Source organism: Mus caroli, chromosome 5, assembly GCF_900094665.2.
Source record: "Mus caroli chromosome 5, CAROLI_EIJ_v1.1, whole genome shotgun sequence".
Classification (NCBI taxonomy): domain Eukaryota; kingdom Metazoa; phylum Chordata; class Mammalia; order Rodentia; family Muridae; genus Mus; species Mus caroli.
The window spans coordinates 9,506,215-9,523,513 of NC_034574.1; the positions used below are offsets into that span (position 1 = coordinate 9,506,215).

The 17,299-nt window shown below is 36.3% G+C and overlaps 1 protein-coding gene across 1 annotated transcript in view; it reads left to right on the forward strand.

The window, feature by feature from the left end:
- Window positions 1-17,299, forward strand: part of Sema3e (semaphorin 3E) — a 222,768-nt gene that overhangs the window by 129,976 nt on the left and 75,493 nt on the right. The window contains exons 3-4 of the mRNA XM_021163140.1: window positions 4,900-4,959; window positions 6,773-6,892. Of these exons, the coding sequence (XP_021018799.1) occupies window positions 4,900-4,959; window positions 6,773-6,892 (180 nt within the window). The remainder of the gene's footprint in view (window positions 1-4,899; window positions 4,960-6,772; window positions 6,893-17,299) is intronic.

Sequence of the window (17,299 nt, forward strand, 5' to 3'; positions counted from 1 at the left end):
TTATGACTGTCCTTAGAAAATTCTATTTTAAAAAAAAACTATACACAATTTTCTCATTTGTTCAAGGTTAGAAAGAATCATGTAGTTTAAACCTAGTTTTTGATTGAGTGGAAGGAAAGCATTAAATGTTATTTGCATATGAAATTTTAGAGGATAATTCACATTAATGACAGCAATTGAGAAAGCTTCGTACATAAAGGATGGCATTTATCAGGTCACTGACGTTTGTGTAATGGGCAAGTTCTGTTTGAGTCCAAATACTTTGGAAAATAAGCCTTTCAAGTATTGATTTTATCTAGAGCTCAAAAGATCATAATCATGACTTATAAACAACTTGGATAATGACAGTCATTATAATTCAGTGCAAAGGCAAAAGCCCTAGGAGTGATTTGTGTGAGGTTAAGGACTACCATTTATAAGCCATTAAAACTATTTTAATGTGCTATATTTAAACATTTTTAATGATATTTATGACATATACAATTTAAGTTTATACTAATGATTCTTTTTATTATACAGAGATAATAATATATATACAGTAAAATCAAATTATAAAGCATTTATCATTAAAACATTGAAAATCTGAATATAACATTGCATGAAATTAAAATAGTATCATAGTTGTATGCTTATACTCTATGAATATAATTTATGATGGCTGAATCATTTTACTTAGTTTTAAGTATAACAGACATTTTAAAATAGTTAAATGATTCTATCTTTGTTAATTTGTTTTTGGTCCACTAAATCTGAGTGTATTACAACAGCGATCTGTTAACTCCTTAATCCCGGTATAATTATGAAACTCGATGGGAAGCCCAGAAAAATGACTTAGTAATGTAATTTATATTTCATCTTATATTACTGTTTTGAGATGTGCGAGAACAGTAAATGGCTGTTAATGTGCAGGGGGTGGCTGATTTATACATCAGAAGTATTGTGATAGAATGATGCATAGTCAACCTTCTACATTTTGTACATTTTTTAGTACAGAGAATTTGGAAGCAACATTACCCTGTTGTTTAACTGCCTTTAAAATTGTTTTGTGCAGAATAAATCACTTAGTTTTATGTTTTTTTTTTTTGGATGCTGAACTGTGGAGCATGACCAAAAACCATCCAGACTGCGCAAAGCCAGTGAAGGAACGGTTTTCCTCATTAGCTTGGCAGAGCATTTATACAAGAGGACTTTAAAAACTTTCTATTTTCATTGAAGTCACTTTGTCTTACTTTGTCATCCAGTTAACTTTTGTATACAGCCTTGAGAATGTTTAACTATTAAAACATGCAAACAAAGTCCCCCTAAAATAAACCCCAGAACAACAAAACTTTACGGAAAAATTTCACATGCATGGACTTTGCTATAGTGTTTATAAGCCAATCTCTTGTCCTTCTCTTTTTAATTAGAATGATCTCATGATTTTCCCTTTGTGATCCTACTGTGATTTTACTAGTTACAATCTTAACAATCTTTGGACTCTAGAGTCACTGTGACTAGGCTACAGCATCCCCCTGCCATCCCCGCCCTACATGATAAACCAGGAAATTTTTACTTTTCCGTTGACTTTTGTTGAGACATTTTCTTGTCTATGAACTGTATCTCTCAGAGTTCACAGTTAGATCGTTTTAGCTAGATTGTCTTTATAAAGAATGTGATAAGGTGACAATTATTAGACACTGAATAAATAGGCCGTCTAAACCATGGGTCCAACTGACATTCACAGGCTTTGTTCCATGGATTGTAGTAAGAGAGCTAAAATTAAATATATAAATCATTGTAGTGTTTTCACAAACAAGAATGTCAAGAGGGATCAAAGTAAGAGAAATATGGTCTGATGAAAAGATATCTGGAAAGGTTTTAGTTGAGAATCGTTGTGCAAAATGCACTTGCAAGATTGGATTTATCATCTTTAGAATAATTGCCCTGAATACATTTGCTCTAGGACCAATGCTTACTCTGAAAATTTTAGAAACAGTATTTATTGTCTTGACTACTACATAATACACTCTTTTGTTTGGTCCAAACTGCTCAGGGCTTGAGGTTTTACATCATAATCAAGAGAAGTTAGTTTGTATAGTTTCATACACTTCGTTATAACTCATTATCCTCCTGGGACAAGAGACAAAGTACACTTGCTACTTAGAAATAGCAGGGAACAAGATCCCCAGGACAGATTTGACAAGCAGCAATGCCTAGAAGCCTCAGTAGACACTGTTAAACAGCGGATGCTTTACATTTCAGGAATCTCAAGCTCAGAAAATCTGTCTTTAGACAGAGGAGCAGGCTGTCAGCTAAATTTTAGCCAGAAAGACGTTTTTTCCATTCCCTGACTAGTGAAAAAATTTCCCTTTTACTTTGCATAAAATTTTGTCTCTGTCTCTCCTACCTATTTGGAAAGATAGTCTAGAATAAAAGTCATCAGAACATAAGTAGAAATGCTGAAGAGATTTGCCATCAAAGCAGCAAGTTTGGAAATAAATCATTATGAAGATGTAAGAGAATATGTAGTATATGTTCTCAGAATACACTTTAAAGAAATCATCATTTTATGATAAAGTGCACAAGGAAGGGTGATAAAATTTTGAAGAGTCCTATATGTTAAGGTTAGAAGGCATTATTCTGAGTTATTGATGATCTTTATTCTAACTTGTTCATATTAATAAACCAAATCATAAAATGATAGACACATAAAAATGAGTTTTTACCTTGTTTAAGATGTATACATGTACTTATGCCTACATGTATATGAAGTCTATTTATATATATTTTAACACATAAATTTGACTAAATTCTGAATCCACAGTAATTTCATAATTATCAAGTTGGTAGAATAAGTTTTATGTCATTGGAGAATATTCCTTAGGCAATTTTTAAGAATATATAAATAAATACTAGATCAGATAAACCTCCTGAATACTGCAGATTCATGTCTGGTATCCATACCATCAACACTCTTATATTATGTCTTTATTCATTGCATGTGACTCACTGATTGAAAACCTGGAACAACAATGATAAGATTTTATGTATATGCTTTATATTTTTGTTTGTTTGTTTTAGTTTTCCAAGATTTTTTTCCTCTGGGTTATATTGTTCTTTGTCTTGTCTTTTTGTATACCACCAACAACTACTACAACAAAGAAACCAGTAGGCTTTCATGTAAGATTTATATGATGCACTGTGAAAGGTACAAATAAAATTCTGACACTGAGTAATTGCCTCCAAGAAACTCTTAAAAAATCAAGGACCAGCCAAAATTCAAAGCACAGAGTACTCGCTCAGATTATAATAAACTTAGTCACATGCAAAAATATGTCATGGCCACTGCTTTGTAAGTTCTCAATATGACTCCTGCTTCAAGCCTGGATCAGGCTATATCCTATGTGACTGACATAATGAACCCCCTACTCACTTCTGGAATAGAATCCCTTTTTATGGTGTTCCAGCTTTTAAAAGAATACTTATATATTAAACATAGGTGGGATTTAAATATAAGCATCAGATTTCAAAAACTAACCAGCTTAGAAGTATAGTGATTGGTGAAAGAAAGCCAGCCAACATACTTCAATGAGTACCAGCTCCACTGAAACATGACTGCAAAGCATCTTAGCCCTGGTTTTACTACACAAGGTATAACCTGTATAGCCTGCCTTTTGATTTCTTTTGGCGGCATCAGCAAACTTGATATTTAAACAGGAATTCACATTCCTGGTGTTGACCAACTGTTAAATAAAAGGAAATATCTAATGTTCAGCTTCATAATTAAAATGCTTTTGTAGACAAATGTGACTCAGAATATAGACAGGAACAACGAGAAGTCTAAAGGAGTCATAAGAGGCATGAAATACTTCTATACTCCCATAGACTTAGTTTAAAAATATGAGGATGAGATATTACATCAATTAGAAGTATGAGTCCAATAGCAATAGTAAGTACTTTAAAAGACTGTGGGCAAGCATGAAAAATATATCCAGTAACAAGTTACAACAATGGCCCCCTTCATGGTAAGTCAGATGGCTAGAATAGAAAGGAAGAATGAGTAACCAAAAGTCGGGAGGAGGGATGAATTTCAGGCACCTGATGATATTGAGCAGTGGCTTAAGTCGTGTTATAAACTAAGACCTCTGTGTACACATTTATAATGTAAAAGGAAAAATAGATTATAATTATTAGGGCAATGTGTGGCCCCTTGTAAATTGATTCCGTAGTCCATACAAAAAAAGAGAAAAGGGGAGATTGGTGAAAAGATAATGATAAGGAAAGCCATTTTGTTTAGTAATAATATCATAAAAATTATGAAAAAACTAATTGTTTTGTTTCATTTTTGTTTTTTGTTTGTTTGTTTGTTTGTTTTTCTTTGTTTGCTTTAGTCTCAGCAAAGTGCTAGACACTTGACAAAGAGGAAGAAGGCTTGTTTTTGTTTGTTTGTTTGTTTTGTCTTTTATATTCTTCTCTTTAAGAAGCCAACAAACTTGAGATATCATGACAACTTCAAAGCCATGTGGAAACCGGAACAGTTAAACAGTTTTGTTTTGTAAGGCAGTACTGCGGCGACAAGCATGGCTGACCACAAACTCACTGTATAGCCACCCATAGCTGTGGTGTGTCTGACAGGTTGAGAACTGCTGTTCCAGCACGACTGGCTCTGAAGGCCTAAGACGTGAAATGAACTGACAGGAAGATTAAGGATTGCTAGAAAGATTTTTCATGAAGTGAAAGCTCATAGCTAAGTTTCTTTATCACCCAGACAATTATCTGAAGAGAATAAGGTTTCATTTATCTTTTCAGAAAGTCGAACAAAAATGCTAATGGACTGAATTGTAGAAGGAAATGAAACGGTTTTAGTGAGGACTACTTCTAAATACTGTTGCCCTAATCATAAGTTATCTTCAATTTCAGATATACTGGCCTAGCACAGCAGTAAAGGTAGAAGAATGCATAATGAAAGGAAAAGATGCAGTAAGTACCATTCACTGTACATAAACAAATCAGATTCTATTCTTGCTTACCTAGAAAGACCTGAATCAACAAAGTTTTACTTTCTTTTGAAAGACATATATACAATTCTGTTCATAAAGGGAGAAAATACACAATAAATACATTGCTCTATAAGACTAATTTCAATATAGAGATCCTGATTGGAGACCACAAAGTGTGAGAAGATGAAGTAGGAAAGATAATGGAGTCATTTTACAAAGCTTCTTTGGTCTTTCCTGTTGTTAGAAGCAAAGTCTATCTTGTTCAGAGTCCATGAGGTCCAGGAATGAGAAGTGCTGTTCTCAACACTCATCAGATTCTCTCAGACATGGCAGAGAGGCTTTCGAATGTAAGGAGTGGCCATCCCTGAGGGAATACATGCCTTGGAGAGAGGCCATAGGTATTTCCTTGAAAGCAAACTTATCTTTGTTTCTATTAAGCTAAAATATGTAAACGACTGACACATTATTAGTAACTCCCAGTTCTCGGTTGCAGCTGGAGTGTAGCCAAGTAATGAATCAACTCTCTCTGCTTCAGTCCACACTGAGATGCTGAGCATTGAACATCCTCTCAGCCCATGTCAGTCTGTGCTCAACTGAGCCAAAATGTGACCAGATGAAGTATGTATTTTTCTAAGGACAGTGTGTCAATAGAGGAAAAAGCAGATGCTTCAAGCCATGTGAGGACAAAAACCTTTTGCCTTGTCTACATGGTCAGATTCTATTAACTGTATGGGGTCACACACTAAGCAAAATGTTAGGTATATGAGAAGTTAAACAATGTCAGGCAAGCCCTGTTTGTCTGAGTGGATGTTTGGTTATAAGTGAGTTCAACAATGAATGAGTTAAATGTTGTTCTCTGTAAACATGAATTTAAAACTAGTGTCTAAGGAGGATTCCTTGGAACATGGTCCCGTGGCTTCTTTCCTTCTATTGCTAAGGCCAAGCATGAGTTGGCACAAAAAGCCAACGTTATGTACCAAGATGTTTGACCCTTGGACTTGCAATAACAAGATCCTCAGAGCAATGTTACCATCAAATGTTATTTCTAGTGGTTGGTTTTATATATAAAAAAAAAATTCTTACTGAAATTACATTTTATGTAAATTTATCATTTCGAGGCTTAAAGTACTATTTTGCCTATGAAAACTCTGTAGTGCCAGTGGAAACTTCTACACCTAAGGGCGTAGTTTTCTAATTTAAGAAATAATTGCTAGGCTTTCTGTGTTACTGCTCTCTCCTGGGACTGTGGCATATTGGTATTATGGTGCAATCTTAATCAGAATTACTTTCGCCAGTTAAAAAAATGTAAAGCTATTAAAACACGCTATAGTGCCCTACTGTCTAGATCATATATTTTCTTAATAATAATGCTTTTTTCCCTAATTACTGACTTTCTAATTTTTTCTGGCTCACTGTTTATATTGTTCTTTTAAAATGTAAGCACAGGGAATACTTTAATTATATAGGGAACACATTGAATGCAAATCAGTATAATTGAATCATTTTTAATGCATTTGTGATCCTTGTTTTTTTTTAATTTCCCCAATGTGATATTATATAATGAAATGGTCTACAGTATTATAAAAATTATAAACATTATGTCACATATCAGTGCACATTAAAGTGTGACTTACTCTAGCTTCCTTCCCCCAGGTTCTCATCTTCTTTATTCTCTTCCTTCCTTTCCCTCCCAATTCAGACTCACATTCTAGGTGGAGGGACAGCAAAGATCAAAGGCAGGTTAAACATTTGTTTCATTCTAACTCTGTCTGTCCCTTTTGAATCCTCTTTAGAATGAGTGTGCCAATTATATCCGGGTTTTGCATCACTACAACAGGACACACCTTCTGACCTGTGCTACTGGAGCCTTTGATCCACACTGCGCCTTCATCAGAGTTGGGCACCATTCAGAGGTAAGAAATAGACTCGAAAAGAAAGTCTGTGCTATTTCCCCCATGAAAGATACAACCACTGAGTGGTATCTACTTGACTGACCTCTCGGTATCTTTAAAATCCTTGTTACCTCTCAACCTGTGAGCTAATTAGCCTGCTGTGTATTTATCTGTGCATTTATTCACCAAACAATTTTGTCTGCTTAACTTGTCTGCTTGAATCAGATTTTGCAACATCAATGTGTGTTGTCTACTGTACTCTTACATAGAAATTCACCAAAACAGAGTATATACGTTTGTGGCATGTGTGCGTTCACGTGCGTGCACATGTTTGTTTGTGTGTGTGTGTGTGTGTGTGTGTGTGTGTGTGTGAACAGACAGATTCAGAAAGAGATACACATAAACAAAGAGACATACAATCTATATGAATAAAATGTTGCACACTGTACTTTACAAATGACACATAAAGCTTTTTGATTTTATAATTATGTTCTTTCTAGCCAGGGGAAGTGTGGAACACAGCAGAGGGAAAGACTTCAAAGTAATAGAAGCTGACTCTCAGTGTGAGAAAGACATGCATCTTTTCCCCAAACCTACATTAGGCAATATGGTGCTTTATTAGCAATGACTGCAAATACCATTGCTACTTTTAACAAGATAATGTTTGCCAACAAGGAGTCTCAACGGTTAGGTTCCTACCTGATTCCTGTAAGCTGAGTGAGCTCTGCTTTATCCTGCTCATACTTTGTAGCATGTTTCATCATGATTTCATTTAGCCGTCTGCAAAATAATACTCTGATTTCATGGCTTGCTGCCTTTCATGTACATGAGAAGGCATAATTGAATATACCCTATAATTTTATCATGGCATGTATAGTATATATATATATATATATATATATATATATATATACACACACACACACACATATGGTATTAAAAAGGCATTTAATAAGGTATTTAATACATTCTACCTATGAAAATGCAGTATTGACTGTAATTTATATCTCACAGCCATAATATAAAGAATGTCATTCATTTATGCTAATACTTCTTTCAGATAGTACTTATACTACTTAACACACTAGGTATTAATAGGTAGGAATACAATTAGCAACATCAAAGCACTTACTAGCTTCCTCCAGAGCCTGTCCCTGATTGAGGTACTGTAGGTGTGCCTAAATAGTTGTAAATTAAATATAAGTATCACACGCAAACACATCTCAGTGCACTGCTTGATATTTCTTAAAGATCAGACACAGGGATGGAATTGGAGAACTTTAGGCAGAGATACAGAAGGGAAATTGTACCAGTGCAAGGTCAGATTACATAACTGCATAGCATAAATGATATAATATGCATATATGGGGATGCATGCCCATTCATTTTCTGTGTGTATTTGCTAGCCATGTGATCTCTGTTGCATTTATTTAATGGCACACTTATTGATCCTGAACTCTCTTTGAGCAGAGGATTATCAATTAAGTCTGTTATATTAATCCTTTCAATATTTTTAAGATGCTTTGGCATCTCTATTTTTCTTTACTTTTGATTATATTAGTTCTTTGAGAATATCATACAACATACTTTAATCATATTCACCCCTCCAACTCTTCCTTATCCTCATTGTACTGGCTAGTTTTGTGTCAACTTGACACAGCTGGAGTTATCACAGAGAAAGGAGCTTCAGTTGAGGAAATGCCTCCATGAGATCCAACTGTAAGGCATTTTCTCAATTAGTGATCAAGGGCCCCTTGTGGGTGGGACCATCTCTGGGCTGGTAGTCTTGGTTCTATAAGAGAGCAGGCTGAGCAAGCCAGGGAAAGCAAGCTAGAAAAGAACATCCCTTCATGGCCTCTGCATCAGCTCCTGCTTTCTGACCTGCTTGAGGTCCAGTCCTGACTTCCTTTGGTGATGAACAACAGTATGGAAGTGTAAGCCGAATAAACCCTTTCCTCCCCAGCTTGCTTCTTGGTCATGATGTTTGTGCAGGAATAGAAACCCTGACTAAGACACTCATCAACCCAATGTTGTGTCCTAAGCCAACAACAGCAAACAAACAAGAACAACAAAAATCAATGAAGACCAGTTGTGTTGCCCAAAACGTCTTGGATGTGTCTGTCATCTAGAGAAATGGGACTCCCTTTCCCAGCAGATAGTTCAAAGGTTGGGGATACGATTAGGTGCCTACATATCCTCTCCATACTAGGACATGGTCTGGCTTGGGAGATTGCATGCTGTCACCTCTACCATGTGTCCTCATGTGCAGCTGCCCTCATGTGTACAAAGGAATATATTTTGGGGCAGTCATTCACAGCCTCTGGCTCCAATACTTTGTCTCCAGCAAAATCTCGGCACTGGGAGAAAGATGAGTGGTGTATGTTCCATTTAGAGGTGAATATTTGCTTCATTCACATTGGTGTTTACTTGTTATCAGTGGCTCTTTTTTGTTTGTTTGTTTTCAAAATAGTATCCATCTTTGCTTTTCAGCAAGTCATTTAAAACGGAGTTGTCTGTGACAAAATAATAGAGAAATTTCCTAGGATATAAAGACATGAGGTTTATATCACCTACGTTTATGTTTTATAAACTTTCTTTGAGTAACAGTTCTGCACCAGTCAGTCTCTTTTACCTTTCCTGTAGAGGCTTCACCATGTATAGGTATATGTTTGTCATCTTTCACATCACTAACTCAGTTTACTCTTTTTTCTCAGTTCATTTTTATTCAATCAGTTTTTCTCCTTAAGTCATCTCATGCAGGAAGGTTATTTTTGTTCTTGAAGAACACAGACTATCCACCATATCCCTTCCATTGAACCCGTGCCTTTCTTTGTTGTCTTAGCACATGGGTAAAATACCTTCTGATCACTGGGGAGACTCTCTGCCAGTCATCCTTCTGCTGCTCCTCTTTTCTGCTTGACCATAATGATAAGAATTGCTAATTCGTGTCGTAGCTGAACTTAAAGTTATAGCTGTCAATGTTTTTCACTTTCCAGTAATGGTTAGGGTCTGCTCATATATATAATTCATATAACAAATGATTTGGAATGCAATTTATGCCCAGTGTGCAGAAATTACAAACAACCTCAGGTCTTAGATATTGCCCTCGTTTTCCAATTGAGCTAATTTTATGCCTTTGCTGGTGATTTCTCAAGTCTTCCACACTGGTACTCACCACTACCCTGTACAGGAACTAGGTGATGTTGCAAGAGAAAAAGTCTTTGCTCTTCAATAATCTCCAGTGTATCCAAATAGTTTTTTCCCATGATTATAGGTTATTTTTGTACATATCACATACAAATTAGATGTTATTTTATATGTTATTTTTATTGGATATTTCATTTATTTAAATTTCAAATGTTATCCCCTTTCCCAGTTCCCCCCTCCAGGAAACCCCCTATACTGTCCCTTCCCCCTGCTTCTATGAGGATGCTCCCTAACCCCCCACCCATTCCCACTCCATTGCCCTGGCATTTCTTTACATGGGGCCTTCATGGAAACAATAGCCTCTCCTCCCATTGATGCAAGATAAGGCCAAATAGCTTTTGTTAAAGATTTTTCTATTTTACTTTAATCACTGTGGAGAAGCTTTTTCAGTACAAAATCTGCTGTATTAACAAACTAGAAGCATATGTAATTAAGCTTAATGTCCATAGGACTGGATGTTTGATGCCATGTAGTCCAATGTGAAAACTCTACGTGTCATAAACGGAAACTGTAGCTCCATGATAATAAGCAGTGTGGGATCTATTCCCAAAGCACCACGGGGACCTTGGAGCACTAGCTGAGTGAAATGCAAAGTTAACCGCTATCATAGTTAATGAAATTATTTAAATTAAAAGGCTTCCAGAGGCTCACTATGGGATGCGTTTGAGAATATTTGACTAGGTTATATATGGAGAAGTAATGGCTGATGAGCTTGATGGAGGACCTCAATGGCATATGATGGTACTTGAAAGTTTTCTGAAATCAGAATCGAGAAGATGGAGTTTTGAGCAGAGTACTCAGCTGACCCGTATGTAATTTGCATTAATTCAAACAGGAAAAGATGAAAGGCCCTAAAGCATTTGAGCCTATCATAAGCATCCTGAGAGATCACAAGGTGTTTACCGGGCATTGCTGCTATAGTCGAGAAGCACGCGTTGTGCACCAGCAGACTATATACAATTTTTATTTAGATTATGATGATAAGTGAGAATGAGAATTAAAAGCAGTTCCAGTTGTACTTCTTGTTGATTGAGGAGAGATTTAGCCTTTAATGTAGAAACACTCAACTATGCAAACAGTTCATTCCTTTAAGGGCATCACAAAGGCTCTGGATTTATTTATTTTTTTCTTCTCATTCTCATTTACAGTCATATGAAAAATTGGGTCTTGGCCAAAATAGATTTATTAACACAGATTTAATTAGTAAGTTATCTAGAATGGGGATGAGGGTCGTCGCTGAATCTCTACTATCCAACTTCAGTTTTACTTCATCTTTCACTTACAGAATGTTTCACGTATATCCATGGAAACAGAGTGAGAAGAGATGTGACATAATTAGGGTGGTATAAATTCATACTCATATAGGAGAAAAGAAGATCATGATTAAATCAGTAGGCAAACACTACCAATCAGTACTACAGGGAGGACAGTTTTGATTACAGGAAGCCAAATGTGGCTAAAACAGAATACTAATGTCTGCTTAATGGTGGTAAGACTTGCCAGGCAATAAATGAATTAAGGGAAAGGTATGGGCAGGTATAGAAGTACAGAGATTACTCTTATTAATGTACTAGATAGAGAACTTAACTCTCTTCCCAAATCAGAGCATAAAACTGTCATCTTAGAGGCAAGGAAGTTTGGGAAGAAGCAACTGTGCCAGAGACAAATACCAGAAAATATTTAATCAATACATCTCAAGTGTTGTATACTAAAGATCATTTTTCAGGACTGAGGCTCAAGGGGGAGGTATATTTGACCATTCATTCCTCACTACTTTGAATGTTTGATTGTGTACATTTAAATTTGTGTGTAAGTGTGTTTGTGTGCATACTGAATCTTCAGGTGTGATTCATTGCCTGGGAGAATTTGAGAATTTGAGAATCTGTTCTATTTAAAGCTTCTCAGGGTTGAAGCACCCATTAGACAAGGAGTGACTTAGATGTATGCAAGAGGAAGGGCATCTCACTGTAGTGTGCATGTGAACACCGGCTTTCTAGAACAGAAGACCAAAGCCAGACAGCTCTTGGATCACTTGGTTCTCTTTCTTTGCTTTGTATATTTTACTTTTAACTCTTAATTAACACAACATATAAGTACAAGAAATACAAAAATATGTAAATGTTGAATTACTTGTGGTTAGGATCAGTGGCTGTTCTTCTGGAGGCAGTAGGTTCAGTTACAGATTGTGATTAACAACCATCTGTAATTTTAGTTCCAGGGGATCCAAAGATGTCTGCCGGACTTCACAGGCATCAGACATGGTGTTAGTATATTGCTATGGGTATGAGCTTTATTTTATATATCAAATTATTAAAACTGTAGTTACCTGCAAAACTACATAATTTATTTCACAGTTTTCATGGGGTAGGGCTCCAGGTGCTACTTGGCTGGTTCTTCTGCTCAGGTTTGCCAGGCTGAAATGGCGGTGTTGCCCCGATTCTGGAACCTTTGGTTGTGTTTTTGTTCATACTAATATGACTTGATTTTAAGTTCTAAGACTGAGGTCTTCATCCTTTTGATAGCTGGCCTCTCTCACCTGAGAGAGGTGGTAGCAGTTCCTTTGTGAGCAGGCTTTATTATAGCATGGGAGCACACTTCTCTAGGACCAGTCAGAGGAAGTCACGTAATAAAAATTGTTCAGTGAACTAAGTTTCCCATTACCTGTGCAACAGGAAGTAATAACCATCCAGGTTGGGATTCCCAGCCATTTCAAAGGATCCTCCCACCACACACAAGGAAAGGGAATTTCCCAGGGAGTCCTTTCCTGGGAGTGGAAATCCTGCCTGACATTGGCAGTGTTCCCATCTTACACCTGTTCTTTTCATCTTCTATGGACAAAGAGAGGGATTGATTAATGCAGATGGTTTTAAAGTATCTGGGGGAAAAGACACATAATGAAGGGCTTAAAGAGAAGACAGTCTTTTCAACTTTATTCAGAGGCCTCCTTTTTGTTTTTTACATGGGAAGTTACATTTTTTTCCTTACAGGTTTTATGAAGATGATTGGGATGACTATATTGGCCACCTCCAGAATCTGTAGACCCAAATATGGCAAATTTTGATTGTCCTTAAGGGCATATGTTTTTAAATGTAGACTGCTGCCATGTTTTGTAAGTATAGAGTATTTTTTTTAGTGTAACTTTATGTAAAGCATATTTATATCACTTTTTAAATATGCAGACTAAATTAGTCATGCAAATGTATTTTGCACCACGGAAAATTAAAAATGAACTTTAGGAATTTCAGCATGTGATTTTGATAAGTTTCTCCTCCTGCAGAGAACAGCAGCTCAGCTCTTTAAGTTAGTATGTTGCTGGCTTTGCAGTCACCAAGACTGTCTGTCTACCTCCAGAAGAGTACAGATGTACTGGAAAATATGTTAGAGACAGTACTAGTGACATTTTTGCCAGAGTGCATCTGAATCTTGTTGACTGTAAATTATTTCTTTTTCTACTTGTGTATAGTTTCCATAACTATTCAAAGGTTTTAGATATTATCTTGCACTTCTCCTAACTTTGGAAATTCTATTTTAATGGAGCCTGAAAGGATGGATATCTAAAACATTTTAAAGACATATATATTATAAATATGTACATTTTGTTGTTTGCTTGTTTATTTGCTTTCATACAGGGTCTTGATATGTAGCTCAGGTTGGCCTTGGATTTATAACCCTCTTTCTGCTGGCTCCTGAGGTCTAGGATTGCAAGCGTGGCAGCACTGGCTAGCAGGATGGCATTTTTAGCAGTATGGATATGTTTGTCTCACTGGTGCTTTACTAAGGTTTGTGTTTTAATATATTAATCTTTTCCTGATAATAGTTCACACCAAAAGCCCCACTGCAATATTAATAAAATTTTATAACACTTTTCAAGTTTTCAAAAGTTGCCCATTAGCACTATTTGTCTAAAACAAGTATTTTATTTTAAACAACTATAGTGAGTGTAGTCATAAACTTAATAGTCTTGGCATTTTACAAGAAATATGCCCACTTGATTTAGAAAATTATTTTGTTCACTATTATCTCTTGTTTCTCAACTCATAAAAATTTATTCAAATTTATTCTTATTATTTCTGTTAGATCTATTTAGTTTTCTATGTTCAGATAAATATTTTAATAATAGCTTAAAAATAAAGATATATAATTAGAAATTCTCGTAGCCACTAACTATATGAATAAAATAGTTCTATTTAACAACGTTTATACTTTCATACAATTTTTAGATATTAAGTCATTCTTTGTTTAACAGAAATGTCCAAGTTATAACTCCTATAAGACTGTGGTGATTATATGTTGATACATGCTTATGAAATTAAAATATTTTGTTGATTTTTAGATAGATAGCATATGGGAATGGTTTATATAAATGTACATTGTATTCATACTTTCTTACTTTTTTATTTGAAATAAGTGATAGAAAGGCAAATGTGTATTAAATTCATATTTTGAATTTAATCTATGAAACTTTTGCTTTCCACTATAGGAGGTATCTGTAAGTTTACATATAATGTTTACTAGAAAATGTAATATCTATTAAGAGCAGTAAGAATAGTAATCATTTGGGGCTAGAAAGATGGCTCAGTGGTTAAGAGCACTGGCTGCTTTTCCAGAGGTCCTGAGTTAAATTCCCAGCAACCACATGGTAGCTCACAAACATCTTCAATCTGATTTGATGCCCTCTTCTGGTGTGCCTGAAGACAACTACTGTGTACTCATGTACATAAAATAAATAAATAAATAATAAATAAGTCCTTAAAAAGATCATTTGTTGATACATTTTTAAAGTGGACTGTCTTATACTTTGTGATGGATATCAAATGTTAAATGTAGAAGAGGAAATTACACGAAGTCAGCAGCTATCAAACATAAATGCTATAAGATTAGTCCTGTAAAAAAGACCCTTTTTCCTCCTGTTGGCCATTATAAATCTCATCATATCAAGGTACATTGATTATAAAGTACAACTGGAAGATGTAAGCAGTAATTATTTAAGAGAGGTTATGTATCTTCTCTATCAGGACACCAGTCACTCACTATATTGTTTCATTTGCTGCTTGTACATAAAATCTAGACATTCTTCATTAAAAAGTAAACAGACATTTAGACCCTGTTAGTTTTGTGATTTTTTTTTTACAATCCCCAAAGTTGTGTTAAAATGTCTCCAAAAACGAGGTTGCTCCTTGACACCTTCAGCTGCTATAAGTCTCATCAGTGAAAAACTGGTTAAATTTCCTTTCTAGGGGAAAGGAAAACAGGGGTCTCCCTGCTAGTTTTTTGCCAGTGAATGATTATCTTGTTACTGGGGAGGCCGTCCCCACTTTGCATATTCTCCTTGTGTGAGGCAGTCAGTATGAAACCTCCTCTCTGTGCCAGGAGCCTGTATTTTGAGATTTCAAAGACAAGTAGGAGGGTGCCTGGGCTGTTCAACAGCCCTCCCTTTGGCCACTGGAGAATGAGGGTCCAAAGGAGACTTAGGGGGAACCAGAACTGTAGCTAATTAAACAACTGGCAGGCCCAATGCCCATGGAACAGTGGTTCTTTTGTAAGATTTTTTTTTAAACCTAAATAATGAATGATGGAAAGAGTCAATAAACAAATACGTGAAAGTTTGCCAGTGCCAACACCTCCTCCTGGGCACTCCTCCATCGGATTGAGTTAGTATCACTCAGAGCATCATGGGCACACACTCACATGTGCACACACGGACGAGGAGATACATTTCTACTCCCATCATGTCAATGGGTATAAAACTGTAAATCCTGAGGTGACAGTGAACCAGGAGGAAAGTGGCGCTCCTGTGGCTGGGCATCGAAGGGCCAAGAGAGTGCTCAGGGCTGGGACCCAGCAAGCATTGTGTCTCAGACTTTATAAACCAGGAGCCATATGCCTAATTCGGCTCACAGATGTGCCCCGTTTGTCACAGCCAGCGTTTCTTGTTTGTTTGCTTTTACTGAGAGTACATTCCGAAAAAACCGCTTGGGTTCACATAGTAAATTGTGATTTCAATTGGACCCGCATGAAAAGATCAGTGGGAACCCAAGGCTTGTCGACACACTCCCCACACAGAGGCCTGAGCCTCACAAAGCCCCCATAGTTCGAGGTCTCCACCACTGCCACAACAAAGGCTTACTAGATCCGGGATCCAGGCTGCCCCTTTTCATCTTCACCTGGCTCTGACTGACACTGACATTTGTGACTTAAAGCACTAGAAGGATAATAAACTTTAAAACCCTTAAGTACTTTCTTGCCTAGTAGTTAGCCACTAACTTTTGGATGAATGAGTGAATTGTGACTGCTTTTATACTTTGATAAAAATGTGGAATTCTCTTTTTTTAAATTTGCATTTTTGGCATTTTTTAAAATTATTATTCTTTAATCTTCTTTTACAGTCCAGTCATTATCCCCATCCCGATCCACCCTCTGTTCCTCATCCCATAACTCCTCCTCCCAACCCCCATCTTCAAGAGGATGTCCCCACTCCCCCAGCCCCACCGCACTAGACCTTTCCACTCCCTGGGACCTCAAGTCTCCTGAGGATTAGAACATCTTCTCTCACTGAGTCCAGACCAGGAAGTCCTCTGCTGTATGTGTGTTGGAGGCCTCATATCAGCTGGTGTATACTGCTTGGCTGGTGGCTCAGTGTCTGAGAGATCTCAGGGGTTCAGGTTAATTGAGACTGTTGGTCTTCAATGTGGTATTCTTAATAAGTTCAAATTAAGAACATTTTGTTGGTGGTGTTGTTTTAATATATAAAGTTTTGGTTAAATTTGGCAAATTTAATTTGGTTAAATTTGGAAAAATTGGCAGAAGTATATATAAAATATAAAAAGGTAACAAAATATAAAACTTCTCAGTATATTTTTGTTATATAGATTTCGTCTTACTCTTGGAAAGCTTTGGTAGTAACACAACAAACATTTATTTATTTTACATTTCAGACTTTAGAATATGCAGATACATTCTTTAAGTTCACTGTCAATTAAATTGTTAAATGCATGAATAAAACGGTCCATTCTTTTTAAAGTACCCATGAAGAGGTTTCAAAATTTGAACATACCTGTTAACCAGCATTAGACCAAGAAGGGAAGCCCAGTGCCTCCCAAGGCCATCCCTTTTCTGCACTGTCCTTTCCAGCAGGCACTTTCCTGACTACACCAGTTTCCTGCACTTTTCCAGCAAGCAGGCAGTGTCCTGACTCTGTCACCATGAGTGGTTGCTACTTTT